Source organism: Puccinia triticina, chromosome 3A (assembly GCF_026914185.1).
Source record: "Puccinia triticina chromosome 3A, complete sequence".
Taxonomy (NCBI): domain Eukaryota; kingdom Fungi; phylum Basidiomycota; class Pucciniomycetes; order Pucciniales; family Pucciniaceae; genus Puccinia; species Puccinia triticina.
The window spans coordinates 1,037,505-1,062,326 of NC_070560.1; the positions used below are offsets into that span (position 1 = coordinate 1,037,505).

Sequence of the window (24,822 nt, forward strand, 5' to 3'; positions counted from 1 at the left end):
GTCGTCGAGGTATACAGGCACCTTGATGACCGGAGCAGGCCGGTCGTCAAGGCATACACCTTGATCATCCCTGTCATCAAGGCTGGATCATTGATGACCGGAGCCGGCCGGTCATCAAGGCCTTGATCATTGATGACCGGAGCCAACCGGCCATTAAGGCATACACCTTGATGACCGGCCAGCTCGGGTCGGTTCATCAAGGTACATTCATACCTCGAAGACCAGCCGGCTGGCTGGTCATCGAGGTACATATGTTGATGGCCAGCCAGTTGGCCGGTCATTGAGGTGTATACCTCGATGACTGCTCAGATGGCTGGTCATCAAGGTACATGTACCTTGACATCAAGGACACCTCGATGACCAGCCAGCTGGCCGGTGATCGAGTTGTATCTGTGCCTTAATGACCGATTAGATGGCCGGTCATCGAGTGTCTACCGTCTTGATGACCGGCCGGCTCCAGTCATCGAGCTGTCTGCCTTGACGACCAGCCGTCTGACCAGTCATCGAGGCATGTATACCTTGATGACCGCCCAGCTGTCCGGTCATCGGTGCGTCCTGATGACCCGCGGCTCGCCGTTCATCAAGCTGTACAACTTGGCTGGTCGTCATGTGGCCAGCCAGATGACCGGCCCGGGCGAGTTATGTTTACCCCGAATGATGGTTCCCGGGGGCCGCGCGAGTTCAGTTGGAAAACCACTGGGTGTGGCTGCGGAGAAAACCACACCCATTTGCAGGTGGTGTATGCTAGACACACCATGCAGTCAGGTGTGTGATTAGTGGATATAAGGCTGCATTTGTGGGGCTTGCCCGGTCGTATACAAAACTATTCTGGGGAAAATCCAGGAAAGAAACCGGAATGAGATTCCGGTCTGTTTCCTGGAATGAAGTCGAATGAATTCCGACTTCATTCCGGCGCGGACCCATCTTTTCAGGTTTGGGTTTAACCCGAATTGCAATCGGAATGATTCCGGTCCTTCGACTACACCGGAAGCATTCCAATCGCTTTTCGGTTTTTCTTGCCCTCCAGTATTTTTACTGGATTCAAACTCTAAAACTTCACTTGTGGTGTAGTTGTGTGGACCCACGCGGCCTTTGCTGCGCGCAGCAGAGTGAAACCTATGTCCGCGAGCTCTCCATCATTGTTGATCACCCTCGATGAACAACTCGGCCACTAACCACCCGTTCTCACCAACTTCGCCTGCCAACTCGAACTGATCAACCTCATCCTCAACCAACATCTATCCTGCCAGCTATCAATACACGTTCCCAATTTCTTTGTCCTTGTGAGTACTTTTAATCTTTCTCAGCGTACCAAAGCTGTTCACGGTTTGCATGGCGGACCCAATCTTGCATATGTGGATGGGACAACATGTAGGCTATTGCAGTTCATAGCTGAGGATGTACAATCATCACCATTTGTACCCAGTTCTATAATTACAAACCATGTATAGCAATCAAGAAAACACCCCACGTCTCACCGGAAACCCAAAACAAACAGTGTCCTTCGGCTTGCTCTTGCCAGTAATTCAGGTCTTCAGCCCGGTTTTTACCGTGATATCAAAAGAACCACTGCTTTTTCACAAAACCCTCCTCAGCACTTTGGCCATCACATGACCAGTATGTTCTTGTGTTTTTTGAATATTTTGATATGCTCAGATTTATCATATATGTACAAACGCGCTGTAGGTCATTTTTATCACCAGGGAAGCTACTTGGGCAATGGCACTCGCTATCCTCACAGTGCACCCGGCCCAATCACAGATCACCATCACAAAGCAAGCCGTGGTGTTATCTATCCCCCTCCCGAGCCAACTTGCAGTAGTCTTGACCCGGTGGGTGATCGGCCTTGCAACCTGCCACCTCAGCCATCCGCCAAGCCACAACCTAAGAAACAGCGCAAGAAACGAGCAGCTACCTCTGGTTCAACAACTCGAACAGCTGCAACTGCTCCCAGGAAGAATGCTCCCAAACCTACGCTTGATGAGAATGCTCCTGCTGCTGATGGTTGTCACCATCCTCTTCCCGCCTCAATCCGATCAGGTGTTATTACCAAACTCGAGGGGGCAGCAAATGAGTCTTGTTCCCTGAATCTTCCCCCCAATGCTGATGATCCATCTCGCAACAATCCTACCCCATCCCTTCATGTAGATGAGCGATCTCGTAATAATCCTGCCCCATCCCTTCAGCAAGGTCTGAGATCAGCCCCGCCGCTCAAAGGTGTATCCGATCCACTCCCCAGAAAGAACAAGAAGTGTAATCAAAGCCAGGGTGAAGACGGTCGCAAAGTCCTCCCAGCACCAAGATCCTACTCCAAACTCCTGAAGGACTTGATTGGCAATCTGGTGGCTGAGGCTCAGGAAAGATCGAAAGGTGCAATGTCCAATGCGGATTGGTGTTTCTTTGTTGAGTTTCACATGGAGCAACGTAAGCTGCTGGCTATCAAGGCAATTGAGCGCGAGGTTTCTGTTGAAATGATTGACAAATTCTTGTAAGTACCTGCCTTGCATCAGTCACATTTTCTCTTGACAGCTGAGACAAAGTGTTTCATGTACAGAGGCAAATCTTTACCCATTCAAAAGCCATCCGATTGGATTTGCTTCCGGAAGACACAGCCCGCTCGTGATGTCTTTCGTGGTCGTAAGTATTCCCTTTCTACAATTGTAACAATCCATACACTGATTGCTTACATGTACTACTCAGGAGGCAAGCGGGGGATTGCTCAGAAAGATGGAATGGCTTGGGTATCAGAGCTTTATGAGGCAGCCGGACAAAAGCTACCTGCAGACGCCAAGGAGGATAGACCATCCAAAGCTGGTGATCAATCCAATGTACTCACCCCATCTGAGCTAGCGCTTGACAACAACTCCAAGGCAGACAACAATAGTGGGGTGGCCGCTGCATCCCTTGCCTCTTCTAGGGTGGGTCCTCCAGGATTGCGGGCCACTGTTTTGCTGGCTCAAGCATCAGGTTGTGTTCAAGATTTCTTGGATGCCTGGGCGATTCAGGTACGTTTTTTAATGTTTCAAATTGTGATTTGGATGTTTCGCCTGATCAACTTGCAATCAGGCAAATCGTGTTTCAAAAACATACAATTGCAAGATGATTCTGTTTACAGTATCAAAATATCTTGGCCGCCACTCTTATCAACTGACAACAACCACCCACGGGGCCACCCCGTTTGTTCAAATTGCTGAGGATCTAGATGGGCCAAATACTTTTGGGAATCGGTTGCATGCGTGGGTTGTAGGCCATACATCTGATTATGTTTCCTCAGCACTTGATCCAGACCCCCCGAACTCCAAGCATTCACTGAAGGTGACCACACGTATGGCACGACTTGCTGGTCAGTGGACTAGGCTGATTGACTGCTACTTTATATTTGTTTCTGCTGACTGGTTTGCCTTCCTCCCAGCTAAAAAAACCAAAAACGTTTTCACCACATGGCCTTGGACGAACTGCGAGGAGAGACTAGCCAAACAAAGGTTTAGGCTAGAGCTGAATCCCCGGATGAGAACACCAATCAAGAATATCACCAACCCAAGTTGCTACCTGGGGCCAGGCGATATCAGGCAGCTCCATCTTGACTTGAATGACAAATTCATCAACATAGTCCAAATCACAACTGCTACGTCTTCACAATTGTCTTCCAGAGCGACCAAACGCGTGCGCTCCGACAAGTCTAGCTCACATTGCTCCTCAAGATCAGGGTCCAGAACTCCCTCTGAGCCGTCCAGCCCTCAAAGGAAAGGTGTTGTCAAGAAACACTGCTACTCAATAAAATTGTCCAGCGACAAAGACAATTCTAATTCATCAAATGAACGTTCTGACTCTGACTAGAATCTAATCAGACATCTCTTGTTTTATTTTTCTTTCTCCCAGCTTTTTGTCACCACCTGTTCTGCAATTTTAATCCCTGTTCTCCATTTGTGTTTCAAGCTGGTGGGGCTTATGCTGTATTTTTTAACTTGTCTTACTATGATAACTTGGTCTGTTTTCCATTGGTCTACCTAAATCTTGTGTTGATTGCTCTGTCCTGTTGGGCTAATAATGCTTGGAAAATATTCTTTGTTAAGCAGTCCAATTTGGGTCAAACACATTTATCACCGCTCATTTGTAAGGATTAATCCCCCTTAGGGGGTTAGTCCAGAATAGAGATGGCACTTGGGTACCCGGCACCCGCCAGCAGGTACCCGGAACACCCGCTCAGCACCCGCCGGCGGGTGCCGGGTGCGGGTGCGGGTGTTCAGTTTTTGGGCAGGAAAAAAACAGGTACCCATCCGGGTACCCACCCATCTTGGTGGGCCAGATGGATCAGAGGGATCTCTCCATTTGAAGAGGTGGGAGGTGTACATACCACCTCAAGCGGAGCGATCCCTCCGCCCAGAGGTGTGTACACCTCCTTGACTGGAGGAGTCCCTCCGGTCAAAAAGCTTGCGCACATCTTCAACCAGAGGGATCCCTCCGGTCAAGGAGGTACTACACCCCCGGGACTACAGGATGAATCCCCGGGTCAGCAAGTATATTGATGACCGGGAGGATTCCTTCCCGGTCATCGATCTACTAGATGGCTGGGAATACTACCTCCCGGTCATCGATCTACTAGATGGCTGGGAGGACTCCCTCCCGGTCATTGATCTACTAGATGGCTGGGAGGACTCCCTCCCGGTCATTGATCTACTAGATGGCTGGGAGGACTCCCTCCCGGTCATCAATCTACTAGATGGCTGGGAGGACTCCCTCCCGGTCATCGATCTACTAGATGGCTGGGAGGACTCCCTCCCGGTCATCGATCTACTAGATGGCTGGGAGGAATCCCTCCCGGTCATTGATATAATCAATGGCTGGGAGGACTCCCTCCCGGTCATCGATATAATCAATGGCTGGGAGGACTCCCTCCCGGTCATCAATATGATTGATGGCTGGGAGGACTCCCTCCCGGTCATCAATATGATTGATGGCTGGGAGGACTCCCTCCCGGTCATTGATATGATCAATGGCTGGGAGGACTTCCTCCCGGTCATCAATATGATCAATGGCTGGGAGGACTTCCTCCCGGTCATCGATATAATGATCAATGGCTGGGAGGACTTCCTCCCGGTCATCGATATAATGATCAATGGCTGGGAGGACTCCCTCCTGGTCATCAATTAGCTTGCTGACTGTGAGAATCCCCCCCGGTCAGCAAGTGCATGCATTGCTGATCAGGAGGGATTTCTCACCGGCAGTCAGTATATCAGAGCGGGTACCCGCCCCTGCACCCGGCACCCACCAGCAGGTACCCGCTATACCCGCCGAGCACACGCCGGCGGGTGCCGGGTGCGGGTGCGGGTGTTGAGAATTTGCAAAATTTCAGGCGGGTAACCGCACCCGCGGTGGGTACCCGGGTGCGAGAGGCCATCTCTAGTCCAGAATCAATGGCTAGTTGGTGGAACCTTTAATCTGCTTGGGGTAGGAAGGACTTAAACTCCACTACGCTCACAGGGAGTGTAGCGGTAAATGTTGTGTACAGATTTTTGCTGTAAATAATCACCGCTACACTAACACTCAGCGTAGCTTTTGTTGCACTAACCAAATTTTGTCCAAAATTAGGATAACTGATCTTAGGTCATGCTATGCTACAGAAAAGTTGCCCTACACTACAGAAAATTGAAGAAACTGAAAAAGGTCAAAATTATTTAATGAAACAAAACAAACAACAGAAAGGGGAGAGAAAATGATCAAAATCAGAATTGAAGTATGTTTCTGAGGTATAGGAAGGAAGGAGAACATACATTGCTTGATTTTTATCAGATTGACTAGAAAGAGGTTAAAAAAATAAAAGTTTGTAATCATATTTGTTTTTAACTTTGAACTTTCATCTCTATCTGTGTTTTTTCTTTCACCATGCTTGTTGAGAATTTATAATGACTGATATGGCAGTGGTTCCTGCTAACAGCAACTTAATGAAGCCAGCCCGGTGCTCCTAGACTGCTTCCAAAAACACCAAATCATTTATCAGTAAAATTGAGATCAAGAATTAAACAGGAAGATAAAAATTACCCCTGAGAATTGGTTTTCACATTGCTGGAACCAAAAATTGCCAGGGGTGAAAGAAAGTAAAGCAAAGGAAGCCAAGAAAGTCAAGCAAGACAAGCCAAGAAAGTCAAGCAAGGCAAGCCAAACTTGTTAATTGTGTGAGAGTTTCTAAACATTTCACCTCCAAAAACCCAAAGGGTACAGAGGTGAAAGAAATTCAAGTGAGGCAACCTATAATAGTGGGTTTTTTCAGTGTATTTAAAAATTTCACCACTGTGAACCCAAAAATCTCTAGTGGGGAAATCAAGTCAGGCTTGTGGCTTTTTTGAGAGCTGTTAAACATTTGCCTCAACTGGACCCTTCCCAGAGGTGAAATGTTTTACCCTGAGAACTGCATTTGGGGCAGTCAGCTGATAAAATTAAATACTCAACCAATTATTAACACTGTGATTTTATGTTCGAGGGAGTTGGCTGAATCACTGATACTTTACTCAACAATATGGTTATAAATGAATCAAGGAATGAAATTCCTCCACTGTGGACTTTTCAGTGTTTTCTCTTAGTCAAAAAAATGACCATTAAGTGTAGTCCAGTCCATGCAAATAAAACTATTGCCATAAAAAATGGAAAAATCTAGATGTCACCCAATGTTATGAGGTAGATGATGGAGATTAATAAAAATCAAAGACAAAATTCTTTCACACTACCACACCAAAACTGCAAGCACAAGATTATCAAGCCACAAGATTGTCAAGCATGGACTGTTCCATAGATTGTACGACATGATCAATGTTATCATTGTACTCATCTTCTCCCAGTTCATCATCTTCATCAGCATGAAAATCATTATTTTGTGGAAGAGAGTTGGAGGGATCAGTGGCTTGAGGTCTTTCCTCAGCATGATTGATGCTGGAGGCTCTTGAACCTGTATTTCTGGTAGCTGAAGCTCTATTTTTGGCACCAATTTCATCTGTACCTTCAGTGAAAACTGTCTTGTCCCAAACATAACCAGGGATGCCTGAGAGTTGGGTTTTCTTCATCAGAAGAACAATCTTCTTGATTTGCTGCTCCCATAGTTTCAGAAGAGAATTATTGCCAGTTTGTTGGGCAGTATTTTCGAAGACCTCAATTATGTGACTATCCCAATAAACTTGGAGTCTAGCTATTGAAATCAACCTTTGATGCATGAGGACTATCACCGAAGAGATCTTCTCATTTAGATTGCTGAGAGAGCCAAGACAATCATGTGAGACAAATGCCTGTAGGTCTTGTGGGATGTCAATCGCATCATCGCTTACTCGGGATATGCTACGCAAGATGTCCCAAATAACTATGTGCTGCGAGGTTGCCCAGCGGAGGGCCCGACAGAACTCCCATCCAATCCGATGTTTTTCCTCGTTTCCACGTTTGAGGCTAGCTAGATATCGAATACCCCGTTGGGTATTTATATCAATAGCCCATGGCTCATTCCCATTGGTGAAGAGACCATCATTCCAAAAGGGGTCATCTGGCAACAGACGAAGAAGCTTGGCATACTCAATTGTTGGAGGTGCATGTCGTGTTGGGCAAGCGGTTCTGAATGCCAAAGATCAAGTGTTGTATGCATTAAGTGAGGTCTGTAGTTGATCGGCGCGCGCTCGGACCGATTTTATCAGTCTTTGGTTTGCACGGGTGCCTACGAGCGAACCAGATTGATGATATTCAGTATCAAGAGTGGGGGTGCCAGCAGATTGCGCAATTAAAAGATAAAACTCACCTAGTGTAGTGTGCTCTCCGGCACAGCACGATTGTAATAGCGGCTGTTTCTCCTCTGCCAACGCCAGAAATCGCCTTTGCACATCAATTTTTGTGTACCAGACTTTCCACAATAGCTCACTTTGAGGTCCTGATACAATATATCCCTTTTTTGTTACATTAGCTGTTAACACTGCAAGAAAAACTCTAGAAACTGCTTGCAGTTGAGATGCAAGAGCTCAAGGCAAGCTGTGACTCATGCAAGAATCAAGCACTGGTTGATTACATGCAAAGTGTATAATTTATGCAAGAGTGAGTCTAAGCTCCAAAAAACTGAGTACAGGCTCTAAAATACTGAGTTGATACATGTGCAAACTCCCCTTTCATGTGCATATAAACCCCTTTCATGTGCATATAAACCCCTTTCATGTGCACATATCCCTTTTTATGCATTCACCCCTTTCATAATGTGTCCATGCCCCTTTATGTGCACATATCCCTTTCATGTACGTGTATCCCTTTCATTTGCATGTATCACTTTCACAATGTGTACATACCCCTTTCATCATGCGTTCATGAAACTTTCATGTTTACATGTCCCCTTTGAGTTTATTACATCCCTTTCAATACCCCTTTCATCATTCAGGTTTACATACCCCTTTGATGTTTACATATCCCTTTCATGTGCAAATACCCCTTACTGCACATACTCCTTTCATAGAAACAAACCCCTTTCATGCATACATACCACTTTCATCATGTGTAAATATCCCTTTTATGTGTTAATACACCTTCTCAAATTCCCCTTTCATGCTCACATATTCATTTCTTATGTACATATCCTTTTCATGTGTACACACCCTTTTTATGTTATTCTGGCTGGATTCAATGGCACATGGAGTGTTTAATTTTATAAAATAAAAGGGTGCTCAGGGGGATGCTCATTTTCAAGGTTGAACATTTGCCTCAGCCTACTGCATTATTACTACAGTATGTTCAGCATTGGGATGCTGAACAAGGTATACACTCAAGGCACACCAGCATGAAATTTGGGTGCTTGACTCCAGCTTGAGCTGAGGCTTGATTCAAGCTTGCTGCATCTCAACTGCAAGCAGTTTCTAGAGTTTTTCTTGCAGTGTAAATATTTAGCAATGATGGAACAGATGGAGAACTCAACGTGTCAGATTGTCTATCAGAGCATGTGGGCCAATCGCACTGCGTTGATTCCTAATACGGTTTGCAATATCTCGGCATGAATCGGCACGTGAGATAGCCTGTTCTACGGTGAGGGTGGGTTGCTGCCTGTAGAGCCAACAATTATTTAACCAAGATGTGATTACTCACAATCAAACAACATGACTTACCAAGATTCATCAAGTTCCTCCTGCAAACAAAGGAGGTGCCCCAACTCTTGCCTTGCCTTTTCCCGAGTGTGGTTGAAGTTCAGATGATAATTCTGTTCAAGCAAACACTGCTGTTCAAAGAATAGATCCGTATAGTTTGAGCCAGGTGTAATTGGATTTGGTAGGCTGTGGAGTTGCCGAATAATTTCTGCAGAACACTTTATTATTTCATTTCAGTTTTTGAGCTTCCTCAGCAACCAAATACCAGAACTTTCAGTGAGCTGAGACGAGTAGTATTTGGCTTGATCTTGGAAGGATATTAGTCAATGTAACCAATTTGATACCCAAAGAGTTTAGACAAGAGGGGACTGGAACGCCCAGAATCTCTCCAGCCCCTCACCGTCTGATAGACCCCACCAATCATTGAACCGTGGATTGTACTTAACCTGGCACAACCATTCATGCACATACGCATGAAAGACAGAGGTTCCAAATTGGAGGTCACTTATCCAATCACTTAAAAGATTTTGCTGGCGTGAAGCTTGTCAGCACAAAATATCAAGCAATCAAGTCATATTAAGGTGGATCCGATGTAGCTTACTTTTACAACATGTGCCTCCAGGTGAAAACCAATATCATAAAGGATGTCCACTTTTTGGTTGGGGAAGTCGTCAAGAAGGTTGCGGATAATTGAGATTGGGTAGTAGAGCCTTGAATCAATACAAATCAATTTTCAATCTCCTATTGAATGCTTATTTTCCGTACATGAAAAAAAAAAAAAAACATACTTTTTGCCTGTTTTATAGATGTTGGTCAGCATTAACAGAACATCATGGCGACATGTGCTGGCAAAGATCGCATTGTCATCGCATTTATCCCAAGTGGATCCGTTTTGGGTGTTGTTGGCGGCTGTATGCGAATTGGAGCACGGTGGCTTGAGATGATCGTAAGACAATGCGGAAGACAAAAAATATGAGCAAAGTACATTACATGAAGAGGAAAGATCAAATGTACTGAAATCAATTCCAGTGGCAGACAACCGTTCTATGTCACTCTCAATCTTTGAGGGGGGAAGAAAAAGATCGGGATATTGCTCGTCGCAGGGATTGTCCTTGCTAGCATAAGCATAATGCCGCTGCTGGAAGTTGCCGTCCATTGCAATGATGAAATTTGGCTCGCTTGGATGTTGTTTGACTTCATTTTGACTAGGTCCAAAGCAACATGGACACTTATTGGCCCATTTGTCTTCTCGGGTGAATCGTAATCCGTCTTCTAACAGCTTGCAGGAGTTAGTGAGAATCCAAACATAAAGATCAATGCAGTGGGAGAAAGGTACCCGCAGGTCTCGGCGCTTGTGATCGGATCCGCGCTGATGCAAAGGTGAGTGGGAACGGCTATCCAGAAATGACAAGAGGGATTTTATGAATGCTGAGTTAGATACAGCCGATGCCTGCCAGAGGTGATGATGGTATTGCACGAGGCGAATCGAGAAGGCTGTTCAAGGTTGTTCGGCGGAGCAGGCAAAATACCCATGGTGAATCAGGCGGACAACATCAGGAGTAAACTTGCAGAAGTTTACAAGTTGACCTGCCCGACGGACTACAAAAAAAGACACAAGTAAGCGGATGAGTGAAGGGATTCAAAGCACTAATACAACTAACTTTTAATGTCAATTAAATCAACCTTCCGCTGGGAGATGAGTGTTGATGGGCATTTGCACCAAGCAGGGTGAACCAAAAAATCACAGGATGCATGCGTCCAGTTCCTTGTCTTTTCCTGGTTGAGTAGGTAAGCTGCTACGACTTTGTTGTCCAGCGCGGCCCATTTCTGAGAAACTTCCTCTCGTCTTTCTGTGTATCGTTGAAGTCAAAAGTACTCTGCGTGGGCTGCAATCGGTATATCATCTTCCCACTTGTCACAGTTGTTGAGCTTGGCGTAGCTTCCGAAGAGAGGTTGAAACTCTGTATTTCCATCAGGTTGGATTCGATTGTGTTCGGCCTGCGGGCCTAAGATAATATTGAGGCGCTGGCCCAACCGTCTTGAATCAGCTTGTCGGGCGCGGTTGGAGGGTTCTTGAAGTGAGGTTTGTCTCGCAATGGTGTTGCGTCTGCGTCAAGATGTTCCGGTTGATACAGTGGTAATCACTGTGTTTGTTTGGATGGTCCTCCTCCTGGATCGGATGGGGTTTGCATTGGTCATTGGGCTAGATAAGGAATAAGGGATCGGATAAGTTGGGAGAGGGCAAGTTGTCAGCAATTTTGCATTTCATGCAGCAACAGGATGATGGTTGAAAGGCTTACAATTGAACAGTTGATACCTTTACGACCGCATAAGTCGAAGCCTTATTTGAAAAGTAAAGGGTTGTGGTGCAGGATGCTGCGATGCACAGCTTGCGCAGCTGCCAGGCAGAGGTTGATGGTCGAATTTAGTTCAAGTACACGCCGGGGGTACTTCCTCGCAAGCAGGTTTGTGGATCCGACAAGGAGCTGTTTATCCGTGGAACCGACGAGGATCGGCTTGGTAAGTGCTCAGTAAGCCCGTCGGTTCCACAGAACATCATTTTCCCCGTGGAACCGACGGGTTTGTCACTTTTCCCCATTGGTTCCACAAAGCACACTCCTGTAACACATGTGGAGACCACATTCACGTTGGTTCCACCACCACAGCCTTTTTTTTCACTTCCAACCAGGACTAGCTCAGGCTGGTCCTGAAGTGTTGAAAGTTGGAGAAAATATGTCATTGAAAGGAAGAAAAAAAAAGTTGAAAAAAAAAACTTTGATGGAAAATCGACTCGCAAACGGCTTTTTGGGTGGGTCAATACTTTAGAAATGAGAGCTTCCATCAATCTGGAATAGTATACACTACAGGCAGACAGCTGTCGCTCCCGCGCGCAGCGTCACCTAATTTTGGTGGCCGCAGTCACTGCGCAGGTGACGCTGCGTGCGGGAACGTCACCTGTTTGCCTGTAGTGATAGCTGCTAAGAGCATCTCCACCGCGGGCCCTAGTTTGGGGTTGCTAAAATTCAATCTTTGGGACTGCGCAGCAGGTTTTACCGCCCCATATTGCTGCAGCATACACCGCGAGCCTCCAAAGGGAGTCTCTAAAAATCACTGACACGCCACCGATGTACATGTATTCCATGACAGGCACAAACCGGTCATCCAGAACAAATGCACTTTGTGCAATGACCATCCGAGGTGGATACATAAATGACACTCCTTGATGGCCGTCACTAACCGGTCATCCAGAACATTTGCATGTTTTTTGATGACCGCCTCGTTTGATGGCCTTCCATGGCGGTCATCGAGAAATCATGAAGTGGACTCACCTCAATGACCGGTACAAACCGGTCATTGAGGATTGATTGGTGTGTGTGTAGCTGACAACCGGTCGGTCGCTGCTGCGATGGCCGGTTCGTTCCGGACATCGAGAGGAGTAATAACTCCCCTCGATGGCCGGAACGGAGCAGTCATCGAGAGGATAATAACTCTCCTCAACGGCTGGTTTGTTCCGGTCATTGATAGGAGCAATAAATCTCCTTGATGGCCGGTTCGTTCCGGTCATCAAGATGAGTAATAATTCTCCTTGATGGCCGGTTCTTTCCGGTCACCAAGAGAAGCAATACATCTCCTTGATGGCCGGTTGGTTCCGTTCATTGAGATGAGTACATATTGTAAGATTGGTTCCGTTCATCGAGGTGACCAATGGAGTTTCACAATGTTGTTGTTATGTGACAGTGTCTTTTGGGTTGTTGGAGAGAGTCTCTAGGAGTCCCTACATGTACGGACTCGGGCATGAAATTTGGGGACACCTGTAAAATTTTGACGCTAATAGCGCCCGCGGTGGGTCGGGTTGAGTCGGTAAATTCCAACTAGAGACCCAATTTAGGGCCCGCGGTGGAGTTGCTCTAATGATCACCGGCACTGGGTATGCTCTCGCACTCAGCCCTTGTTTGATTCCTGTCTGTGTCCTTTTTGAGTGCAGGCCTTTTTTCACCAGTTCGGTACCGCGCTCCACGTGGATTCCACGGCGGGCGGAATCGGTATCCTTGGATGATCATCACGAGGAGCCCCCGTGATCCACTTGGTGGAGAGCACGTGAATGTGTGGACCAGCAGCCGCTGGTCCAACCTCGCGCAGGGGCACTACGGGGAATCCACGAGGATTCCTCGAGATGTCCTTGTCGAAGGACTCCCCGGGTGTATATTATGTAGTGACAAATAAACTTGATGCGCTGTCAATAACTTGCAAGCAGAGGTCATTCAACAAACGACTCATGTTCAACCACACATCTTGCCCTCAACTGTCGTCGAGTGATTCGCTGGAGGCCCCAGTTCTATGCTGCATGTTGGAGATCCGAGCCGGGCCTGATGGATAGTCGGACGCGACGAAATTTTTCAACCATCACCAAAAGTCGTTGCTCGACGCCGGTAGCCGATTTTTGGGCCAATCGCGCTTGGCATCCATGACTATGCAAGTCCGATGAGACAAGAGTGCCAATCGCAGCCGTACCACTGCAAAAAAAACTGTGTCAACTGTGAGCAGTTGACATGCGGTAACTCTGAGGAAGCTTGTGGTGTTACACCAGCCTTACCCAAGGTTTGACTCAACCAAAGCGTCAATGCACAGTCACTGTGCACCTTGCACAGTGACTGTGCCAACAAAGGCACTTGTGCATTCAGGTGGAGTTACAATGGTAGCTTGGCTTGAGTATCCTGCATGTCAACTGCAAGCAGTTGACCAAGTTTTTTTTGCAGTGTACGGTATTACGGGGGGGAGGTTCCACCAGCCTCGAGCTCCGGAAACGAGATACTGGAGGGGGTTACCCTTTTTCGTTGCATGGGCAACGGACGACGGATGGTCTCAGGTTATACATCATCTGATATAAAAAGAGTGTTCCACAACCACCAAAAGAATCTAACCACGTATGTACATATTTACCAACACTTACCGAAGCCCTTCAATTTTCCTTCAAATCAAAAACATCAACACATCTATCTGCATACAGAAGTATCAGCATCATCAACATCACCACTCGACGCCCCGCTCATTGGCAACAGCACATCCAATCATGGAGTTGTCTAAATTTTTGCTCTCAGTTCTGTTGGCGATCGGGCTCCAGGGCCAAGCTAGTGAAGCCAGAGGAACAACCAGTCCGAAAATTGCAAAAGCCTGTGGAGATGGTCTTCAGATATTGTGCCTCACACTCAAAAAAATTGGCGGTACAGGTCGCCGGCCATCATTGCAGGCGATTGCATGTAAGCCTACATATGCCAATTGCCGTACATACTTGAAACTGCAGTGTACTTACTGAACCCTTGTGTTGACCCGCTTTGTTTTGATTGATTGGCTAATTAATTACTTCAATTTTCTTATCACAGTAAGTTACGGGACTTACTCCAATAGCGCCCACACTATGTTTGACTGCACTAAAAGTGCAAACTCATCGCCTGATACCGACACGCTTGTGGCCCAGTGTTGCACTGCTGCGGTGAAATTACAGGTATGTACTTTTTCTAGCTTGGAATTTACCTGTAATCCAAGCTAAATCTAATTCAAACCACAGTTATCACTCCCTAGCTCTTCTACTCCTCCTGGCGCTTTGGTACGTTCTTTTTTCTCGCATATTTCTCTGCATAGTCTCTGTCATCTCAGCTAAGCCCCAGTTTCTATCACAGCCTTTAAACATCTTCTCTGATATCCCGCCTGAGTTTTATCAGAATACATGCAATGCCGCGTCCCCTGCCTAGAGGCTAGAGCGACTGTGTCTGGCAAACCTGTGTTGATTATGAATCTTTCAAACATTCCCAGTTTTCTAGTCAAATCTCTTGTTGTATATCATGTTCCAAGTCTGTAATGGAATTGTACTGCTGGAAGCTGAATGATCCTTCTCTCAAAGTCCATCAATTTGCAGAATGATTTTCACCAAGCTCAAGTCACAGCCTTGTAAATAGCGCACTTCCTTGATCCAATCTCAATTGACCATGTGAAGATAGGGGGGGTTCACATAAGGCTGATTTCAAAAACAGCTGTCAAACCTTGCTAAAAAAAAAATAAGGGCTGCTCATGCAGCTCAATGCAAGAAGTGTGCAGCAGGCCTGGCATAAGCAAGTCAGACCAGCAGGGGTGTTCACAATCACATTGCCCAGCATACATATAAGGGGATGCAAACACAATCCACAAAGCAAGCTCCACCACAGCTGGACCAACACCCCAGAACTTAGTTATTCACATATATATACATATATGTGAATGAAAATAACTAGAGCTTCCAGAAAAGCCTTTACAGTCAAGGCCTTGCTGAAGGGCTTGGTCATGCAGGAGGTTTTGAAGGATCATGCAGGCAGTCCTCACAAGCATTCAAGCAATCTGGGGAGGGAGAAGGTTCAGGACCCAGGAAGCTGTCTGTTAGCATAAATGACCCCCATGTAAAATACAGAACCTTACCAAAATCCATCCATTTTTTGGCCTCATTCATACATGTTTTGTGCATACTTGCTTGCAGAGGATTTACCAACTGTTCCCACACTTTTTTCATCCCTACCATCAATGGTGAAACAAATACAATACATGTCAGCGGGCGTCTCTGAAGTGACACACTGGTGAATAAGAAACTTGAGCTGAGAGAAAGAACTTGAGTAAGATAAGCAGGTATTGGATACTTGAGGAGAAGGAAAGCTAAGGAAAACAAGGATACAGGGAAAATGAGAAGGGAGAAAAGGATAGAAAGCCCCAATCACAACACTGTGTTGTAATTGCTTGGGCTTGGTAGAGATCTTGAGACTACATGTTGGCTCATAACAATCTGGGGATCCATCCTTCCAGGAGGTTCCCTGTCTTTAAAACTTTTCCAAGCATATTTCATTGCTTGGGGAAGGCTGTTTGCTTATGCATGAGCAAATATAATTCCCTAATGGTCCTTAGTACTAGCTGAAACAGTCACTAGTACTCAGGACACATATGCTCAATAATACTCTTGGTGTGGGGAGGTATTTGCTCCACACGCTGTGATGAACAAGAGTGGTCACTGCGTAGAAATGTCAGGACCCCGCCGCTCCAAGATGATTCCCAGGTAAAGTCGGGTGATCTGGAGAAACTCCGCCGCGTTGTAGGGCTCTGAGTGGGATAAATAAAGTAAAGCACGTAAAAATACTCTAGCTCCGCAAGGTAAACAGTAAAATAAAGCTCCGCTGAATAAAGAAGATAACTCCGCAACAATTGCAAGAAAACAGCCGTAAAGCAAGCACAAAACTCCGCAAAGCACAACCGTAACACATAAAGCAAGTCCGCAACATACGCAAAGTAAAAGAAGCACAACAATCCGCAAAGTAAAGTAAAAACCGTAAAAAGAGAGTCTGTGGGGAGTATATGATACAGAATCCTCCCTCCACCACTGTGGTTTTATAGAGAAAAGGAAGAGAACTAAAATATATCCTCCGCCCGCCTCCCACGCACACCATCCGCTAACTCTGTTCACACACGCACACTCGTCATCCGCCAAGCGCTATACACACGCACGTCATCCACCAAGCTGCGCTCTCACACCAACTCCTGTCGTCTCCGCTGCTTGCCTTTGACCACCGTCAAACTCCTCTCTCTAGCTTCCACGCCCCTGTCTAGCCTATGATGTCAGGATCCCACGCGCCGCCCTTCTGGCTGCCACGGCTTCCCCCAATCACCACCTCCGCTATCCAGTCCGCACTGGCCTGCTTGGTCTGAGTCCAGTTCTGCCGTCGAGCTCCGGGCGCCGCCACCTTCAGTTGTGCGCTCCGCTCCGCACCGTTTCCGCACCGTTTCCGCACCGTTTCCGCACCGCCTGTGCGCCGCACTGATTGCTCCGTGGACAATTTGACACAAGTTCCAAAACTGATCACCACAACGCCATCCGCTAACTCCGTTCACTCATGCACACTTGTCATCCGCCAAGCACTATACACACGCACATCATCCGCCAAGCTGCGCTCTCACACCAACTCTTGTTGTCTCCGCCGCTTGCCTTCGACCACCGTCAAACTCCTCTCTCTAGCTTCTACGCCCCTGTCTAGCCTATGATGTCAGGATCCCACATGCCGCCCTTCTGGCTGCCACGGCTTCCCCCAATCACCACCTCCACTATCCAGTCCGCGCTGGCCTGCTTAGTCTGAGTCCAGTTCCGCCGTCAAGCTCCGCGCGCCGCCGCCTTCAGTTGTGCGCTCCGCTCCGCTCCGTTTCCGCACCGTTTCCGCACCGCCCGTGCTCCGCGCTGATTGCTCCGTGGACAATTTGACACGAGTTCCAGAATTGATCACCACAACGCTCTTTGTAGTCAGTCTCTTAGCACGTGTAGGCAACTCCTCCGCGCACTCTGGAAGCAGTCTCTTGGTGCGTGGAGGTGACTCTTTGGCTGCGCGCGCTTGAGGCTGACAATACATGTATCTACATCTGCCTGTATTTGTATCTGTTTTCCACTCAATACTATTTATTTGTATCATATTCAAAGACCAATACTGTACACATGTATTCAAACTTTGGTATCTTGTCACCAATACAGCCCAATACAATATACTGCATTTTTATGTATTTTCAATAGTTTTTATGTATGAAGTCCACTGTGGCAAAAACAAGAAAATAAAGTTTTAATACTTGAATGATACAATACTATGGTATTGTATCTACAGACAGATACAATATGTTTGTATATACAAATATCTGAAGATACTGTATTGTATTCTATCAGTATCTGTTTCACCATTGCTCCCATTGCTGCTGATCAGAGGAGGGGGGCAGGATGTGTTGTCTAGGGGGGGGGGGGGGGGGGGGCTGCCAAAAATAAGCCAAGGATGGGCCGCGGTGGCGGGCGTGCAGACAGAGAATCCCATCCATCTCAGCGGCTGCCCTCCATTCCGCGCAGGAAAAACCTCGATCCACATGAGCTGCTCCCAGCCATCCATGCGCCTTCTATGCGCACCAATTGGCTTGTTTTTGCCGAAAGAAATCCACACATTCTCTGACTGAGGACTTGCAAAGCCCGGCCAACGGCGCCTCCCAACCCAAGCCTTGCAGCCGTCCTTCCGCGAGCTCAACACGAGCCCAAGTGTTGCACCCATCCAAGGCGTGTGCCCCCCCTCGCCGCGGCCAGTAGCGCAGCCGATGATCAGCCAGAGGACGTCTACATCCCAGGCCCCAACCAGCACGAACCATAGTCCTCACTTTGTCGCAGCACCCCTGTCGACCCTCTTTTCCGAGACCCGCCAGCAAGAGCGGATACATCCGCGCCCGTTGCCGACGAGGCTTGGTCAGCGGGTACGCGGGGGCCCGGGTGCCGCTCTACATGACCGTCAACAGCATCTCTCTCTTTCTATATATAGCTACAACCATACAAACAGCGCAGCACCCAGCCACACAAAAAGGAAAGAGTCAGGTGTCGAGACGAGGCGGGGGGGCGCCCGGAGGATGCGGGGCGCCGATCGGAGGAGAGCCAGGAGTGTCCCCCGCCCCCGCGCCGGGATCGTCGGCAGCAGGATCGGCAGCAGGATCCGGAGCAGGATCGGCAGCAGGATCGGCAGCAGGATCGGGAGCAGCATCGGCAGCAGGATCGGCAGCAAGATCGGCAGCAGGATCGGGAGCAGGATCGGGAGCAGGATCGGGAGCCAGGACCCCCGCGCCGGCGGCCGCGACCGAGCACACCACCGGGCGTCCGAACGAGGTCCAGGTCTTCTCCACGTCCCCCTGGTCCGTCCCGCGTCCGGTCCCCAGGCCGGGCGCGGGAGACAGCGGACGGGCGTCGGACGGGGAAGGGAGGGCGGGGAGGTACGACGCGCGACAGGTCCAGCGCCCGCCGTCGACGACCCCCGGCCCACACAGCCACCACCCCGCAAGGACCACGGCGGTCTTGAGCGGCGCCAGGCGGCCCCGGTGGGCCAGCTTGCCCGTCCACCCCGCCCGCCCCTCCGCGTCCAGCCCCCCGGCCGCGCCCGCGAGAACTAGCTCGTACGCGGCGGGGCGCGTCGGGGACTGGTTCTTGAGCGTGAACGTCACCGGGACGGTCGTCGGCCTAGACACACACACACCACACCGTCGGATAAGCACCCGCAAAACCCCAGCACAGCAAGGAAACGGAACATACCCGGCAGTCGCGAAGTCCCACTCGGCGACGGGGTGTGCAAGCGAGACATGGACGGCGACGGGGTCCTGGGAGGCGCCGAACTCGGAGGCGCGGAGCTGTGCGAGGAGCGTTTTGTGAAGCACCTGGGTCTCGCGATACATCCCGCCGGCCGTCCCGGCGCCGCGCGCGAGCGTGGCATGGAGCCGGTCGAGCGACGCGCCGAGACGCAGCCCGGACAGCTGGTGGTGGCCCTGCTTGCCCGTCCCTGTCGCCCGCCAGAAGACCACCATCGACGCACTCCCCGCCGTCGTCCAGGGGAAGATCGAGCCGATCTGCGCTCCGCTTAGACTCGTGAAGTGGCTCGCCAGAGCTTTCCGCCGCGCCGCGCGGTCCGAGGTCAGGATCGTGTCCAGAAGGGTCGGCGCGTCCAGTCTGACACATGGCTGGGCGATCTATAGCACACACACACACACAGTTAAAGTTCGGGACTGCATGCAAAGGGACAAACAGCGTACCGGATGGGCCAACGAGACGAGCGGACGGACCGAGGAGCGGGCCATTGGAGCCTCGTCCAAGGGCTCCTTCTTGAGCAGTTTCGCGAGCTGCTCGAGCATCGTGTGTGTGGTGGGGTCGTCCTGGACGGCGTCGGTGCGGGGATGGATCTCGAAGGCCAGGGTGACGGACGAGGCGCCCTTCGGGAGCCGGAGGAGGGCGGGGGAGCCCGGAGTACCATTGAGCCATTTGCTCGTCCAGTGCGTGCTGATCATCGACACTTGGTAGATCTCGATGTCTTCGGGAAGCGCCAGACAGTCGAGCTGCATGCACCAAGTCAACCAACGATATCTTCACAAGAACAGTACTCTCTCACCTCGAGGGTCAAAAGGTAGAAGGCATCCGGCGTGAGGCTGGGTCGAATGGCCGGCTTGATCGACAACGAGGGCAGGACGGAGAGGTACTGGACATGGCGGAAGCTCAAGAGCTCTCCCGAAGTCTGGAAGAACAGGCATCAGTAACGGAGTATGCCACACAGCATGGCAACGACCCACAGCATGGCGGAAGACGAACAGCCAGCACGTGGCGTGGTGGCCTACGCCCTCCCCGCGACACACGAGCGCCGCGTCCACGGCTTGCCCCTCCTTGAGATCCTGCGCCAACAGGGCGGGCGGTTCGGGGAGCACGTGGTTCGGGACCTCGATCACGAGCGGATCGGGCCCCGGATCATCGCCCGACGTCTCGTAGAGAACTGCGCGGCCAGAAAGCATGATCAATGGCGGCCGCGTAGAGCGCGTCGTCTCGTTCGGAGCAGTGGGACGGGGAAGGCTTACCGGCGCTGAGCGGCTGCGGGTCTGCGCAGAAGCGGAAGAGGCAGGCGTGGCTGACGACCGCCTGCAAGTGCGTCAACCCGACGAGGCCGGTGTTGCGGATCGAGATCCTGGAGATACAGCTCTCGCCGTCATAGATCGTCATCGGGAGGCTGCCCGCGCCGATGATCTCAACGATCGGCACCTCCTTCCGCACACGGACTACCATCGATTGGTCGTTCGTGTACTCCCGTCCCAGCCGCTGGGCCAGCGTCGCTTGCAGACGCTTCCCTTTCTTCTTCATCCCTTGCGAACACTCAACCAACGAATCAAATCTGAACTTCACATCTGTTATTTCGACCCTGATCGCGGCTTGCTTGCATACCAGCTTCACTGAAACCTTGTTTTCAGAAAGAAAGAAAAAATCAGCATCAGCTGCCTGGACCTCTCACTCTTAAGAGGAGTTGCTTACTTCGCGGCTTTCGAGGGGGAGAAGTTCGAGGTCGTCGACGGGATCTATTTCGAGGTTTGATGAAGGATCAGAGGAGGGGTCGGCTACCTGGATCTGGATCTGGGTGACATGGATCGAAGTTTGTAGCGGGTTTCGGACTCGCAAGTCGAGATAGAAAGGCTCTTGGAGACGAATCGATATCATTTTCCACCCAACCAGGAGGGAATCATTCTTCTCGCGGGGACGGACATACCATTGACGACCGCCGTGCTGGGCTCGTTGGGTGTGTTGGTCACGCCAGGGGTGCCCGGGCAGCGGGCACCGAGCTCTTCCCACACGGCCGGATCGATGTCTGGATACGCCCGAAGATGGTTCTGGTGGGGCACACGGATCTTGCAGCGCTCGACGTCGAACAGGGAGATATCCTCGATCCTTGGAAGTTCCAGGGACGGATTGGCCTCGATAGCCCTCTGCAGATCGAGGACCGTGAGATGAGATGGTCTTGCACTAGAAAAGGGAGACGAGTCTTACTGGATACAGCGCTCTGAATTTGTCGAGATAGAGCTCATCATCGTCCGCATCACCAGCGCCCGAGAGGATCCTCCGCCGAAGCACGTTCCAGTAGCGGACGAGCGCCGCGGGCCAATCGGCGTCGAGCTCAGCCATGAGGGCCATCTTGTGGTCGACGTAGTCTTCGATCCGCGCCCAGCCGACGAACTGGGGCGCCTGTTGGAGGCAGACCTTCGAGAGCCAGTTCTGCTCGGCTGACGCGTAGCGATGGGCGGCCAGGATGGAGTAAAGCGCCGCCTGGCGGGGCGGGACGATCCGGGCTACTTGTTCGTAAATCAGGCCCGAGGTCAGGTCGTCGTACTGTCCCTTTGACCAGAGGAAGATTGTCAGCTGACTTGAGGTGGTTGTTAGTGTGGTGAGAGTTGAACCCACTGACAGTGGTGGCGACGCGGATCAATGAGCTGGCCATCAGGCTGGGGTTCCCGAAGGACTTGGCCATCTCGTAGTAGATCATGACGATCCTGAGATGGCTGATGGACGCGGTGGGTTGAGTATGGTCGAACAGGAAGCGCTGGAGATCGATGTCGAGTTTGGAGCGTTGGCTGAAGGAGGACTGTAGCAGGGTGCAGAGGCCGATCATTTGCTAGAGATACATGCGGTTAGCTTGAGTTAAAAAAATACTGAAAGAGGGGGTGGGGTGCTAACGGTGGCCGACGAGTAGTACGGCCAGGCTTGGTCGTTGAACGCGTCCTTGCGCAGATAGTCGTACATCTGGCTGGCAAACTTGTAGTCGCCTAGCATGAATGAGAAGTCGGCCAGACGGCGGGTTTGGGCTTCTTGGCTTTGGTGGGGATACCTAGTAAGAGAGGATGATGATGAGCGAGGGGTATTTGAGGGCAAGAGGGATGAGACGGACGAGCAGGTGGTGGGGTTGTAGCGGTGCTCGGGGGTGGATGAGGAGTCGGGCGCCTTGGAGAAGTATTTGTAGCCGGCGCTGAACAGCCGGCCGGTGATTCCCTTCCTGTTAGCGGCCAACTAAAAAGCCAGGATATGAGTTTTGTTCTGTTTTTTTGAAGGAGAAATGTGCCCACGCTGTCGTTCCACTGCTGGACACAGCGCTCGATGTGGGGAATCAGGCTCTGGAGGGTGAACTCGCGCAGGAGGAGCTTGAGGGCGAGGATGTCCTCGTGGGAGATGAGCTGGCCGGCGCCGTTGTTCTGGGCCCAGTAGTCGTGCTGCGTGGTGGGGCTGGGCTGGGGGTCGCCGGGCGGGTGGTCGACGATCCGTTTCCTGCGCAGCCACTCGGTGTTTTCGGAGTTGAAGCAGAGCAGGCCGCAGTTGAGGCCGTAGATGCGCTTGAGGGCGTCGAGCAGGCCGGCGGCGCGGGGGACGCCTCCGTCGGGTTCTTCTGGGGAGATCGGGTGGATGAGCAGGTAGTAGCGCAGGATGGTGCCCGTTTCGAGCCATTCGTGGTGGGATGGCCAGCCGGGGCCGTCCCTGGCGGCGCGCTGGTGGAGGGCTGCGAATTCCTGGAGCGGGTCGGGGTGGCTGGTGGATGCGATGAGGATGGCTGCGAGGGGGTGTGAGGCGTGGTCGTGTGGGAGGAGGGGGCGGTGGGCGAGGAGGCGGGCGAGGAATGCGCTGTACCAGGGCGTGGGGGGCTGGGGGTAGTCGGCCTCCTCCTCCTCGGCTGGCCCGAGCCAGTGGTGGTCGTGCTTGATGCGGATGCGGGTGGCTGGGGGTGGCCTGGCGGGGCTCGTGGGCTGGTCGGATGGTTTGGGGATGGTGTGCGGGGTGGTGAATGGCTGCTCGGGCTGGTTCTGGGTGAAGGAGAGTGCGAGTGCGTCGAGGGTGGCTGTGGCGTAGTTTGCGTGGCGGACGGTGACTGTGTGTTTGTGCAGTCAGTATTCTGTGTGTGTTTTGGGTTTGTGCAGTTGACTGACCTCGGGGGATGATGTGGAAGGGGTCGAGCAGGCTGTGGAAGTGGCTGATGTTGTTGGGCGTGCAGATGTGCTGCTCGGCCTGGCTGCTGGGGAAGAGGGCGATGCGTGGGCTGAAGGCGGCCTGGATGGCCCCGAGGCTGCTGCTGCTGCTGTCGGCCATCGGGCAGTGGTCTCGAAGCTCGTCTCTCGAGGCAAGCAGCGTGCGAGGGAACGGATCTAGCGTGGAGAGGATGATCGCTGCATTAGTATCAACAAAAATAAGAGAGAGAAGGAGAAAGAATAAGACTTGCCTGTGCAGGACCGCTGCCAGGCCTCGCTTCGGAGGGCCCTGGCACATCCTGGGCTGGCCCAAAGCCGAGCTTAACTAAGCCTCTCGATCGGAGGGTCGGGGGGGCCCGACCCCGCGTCCCGAAGGGACGCTCTCCGAAGGAGAGGCTTACCTGTTAAAGTCGGACCCGCGGCCTGAGGACAGTCAACTTTTGGCAGGGAAATGATAAAAGATAAACTCAGCACAAAGTTAAAAATAAATAAATTAACTATCTTCAATGCCTTTTGGCACAGTTGTAGCTGCCCATCTTGGGCATCTGCTGGATTTTTTTGGGGGGAAATTCGGCCATAGATGGCCTGCTCAGCAGCTATTTTTGCAAGGGCACTTACAAATTTGGGAAATTAGATTTTGATGACCCGCCAGATTCTGCTCTTTTCGGATCAGGGAATTAAGTCCCACGGCTCTTGAAGTATTAAATTGTATTTTTAATGAAATATGTACATATTTGCAATTGGTGGCACTTATGGCTTATGATGTATGCATTTTGCTATTTATGCCATAAGGAGCAGATCAATCCAAGAGTTTATCTGGGCCTGCATTGGGCAGATCACTCCAATGTCCAATACTTATCCATCCCCAGTTTCCTAATGCTATGGAAATGTGGAGCTTTGAGGGCCGTACATATACCAAAAAATCACAAGCTTTTCAATGGTCTGGGAGGCGTGACCAGAATCAGAGCGCTTGTGGGTGATTTGGGGGTTGTAATGCCCTCCCCGGAGTTTTGTCCCGCTCCCCTTTCAGGTGTCTTCTCCTTGCGTACTCCTATTGCCTGCAGTGCCAGATTAAAGGCCTGATTTTTCTCTTTCTTTCAGTGTCAATCACCACTTTTTCTGCCTTCACAAACTCCTTCCATCCATCCCCCTTTGAAGTTTATGATTTTTGTGTGTTTGACCAGAAGTGTGTAAGGCACAGTCAAACCAGATCGTCATTAAAAATAGAATCATCAATTTCAGGAACTTCAGAGCTAGTTGGAACTGAAAGGATTGATGGGTCTAGTAGCTGAGGATCAATTGATTCATCCACAGAAGGCACAGTTACATCTTTCTTGAGCCAGTTCAAGAGCTTGTTGTTTTTCTTCCCAACAGCTTGATCAAGCTTTTTGGTGCGGTTGCT

At 50.4% G+C, this 24,822-nt stretch overlaps 4 protein-coding genes across 4 annotated transcripts; 2 read left to right on the forward strand and 2 right to left on the reverse strand.

Annotated features, from left to right (window-relative positions):
- Window positions 1-1,667: 1,667 nt before the first annotated feature.
- On the forward strand, window positions 1,668-3,683 carry PtA15_3A110 (uncharacterized protein; the record flags this gene model as incomplete). Its single annotated transcript, XM_053167046.1, has 4 exons — window positions 1,668-2,285; window positions 2,580-2,637; window positions 2,701-3,005; window positions 3,651-3,683. The coding sequence occupies 4 exons, from the start codon at window positions 1,668-1,670 to the stop codon at window positions 3,681-3,683; spliced, it is 1,014 nt and encodes a 337-aa protein (XP_053018301.1).
- A 7,275-nt stretch (window positions 3,684-10,958) lies between these two features.
- PtA15_3A111 (uncharacterized protein) lies at window positions 10,959-11,291 on the reverse strand (the record flags this gene model as incomplete). Its single annotated transcript, XM_053167047.1, has 2 exons — window positions 10,959-11,117; window positions 11,226-11,291. The coding sequence occupies 2 exons, from the start codon at window positions 11,289-11,291 to the stop codon at window positions 10,959-10,961; spliced, it is 225 nt and encodes a 74-aa protein (XP_053018302.1).
- A 2,872-nt stretch (window positions 11,292-14,163) lies between these two features.
- Window positions 14,164-14,842, forward strand: PtA15_3A112 (uncharacterized protein; the record flags this gene model as incomplete). The annotated part of the gene is made up of 4 exons (XM_053167048.1): window positions 14,164-14,350; window positions 14,474-14,595; window positions 14,659-14,697; window positions 14,771-14,842. The coding sequence occupies 4 exons, from the start codon at window positions 14,164-14,166 to the stop codon at window positions 14,840-14,842; spliced, it is 420 nt and encodes a 139-aa protein (XP_053018303.1).
- A 3,646-nt stretch (window positions 14,843-18,488) lies between these two features.
- Window positions 18,489-23,541, reverse strand: PtA15_3A113 (uncharacterized protein; the record flags this gene model as incomplete). The annotated part of the gene is made up of 15 exons (XM_053167049.1): window positions 18,489-18,800; window positions 19,056-19,125; window positions 19,198-19,628; window positions 19,692-19,991; window positions 20,045-20,167; window positions 20,223-20,419; window positions 20,502-20,877; window positions 20,950-21,110; window positions 21,182-21,398; window positions 21,460-21,804; window positions 21,875-22,081; window positions 22,144-22,294; window positions 22,355-22,473; window positions 22,530-23,323; window positions 23,382-23,541. The coding sequence occupies 15 exons, from the start codon at window positions 23,539-23,541 to the stop codon at window positions 18,489-18,491; spliced, it is 3,963 nt and encodes a 1,320-aa protein (XP_053018304.1).
- Window positions 23,542-24,822: the final 1,281 nt, after the last annotated feature.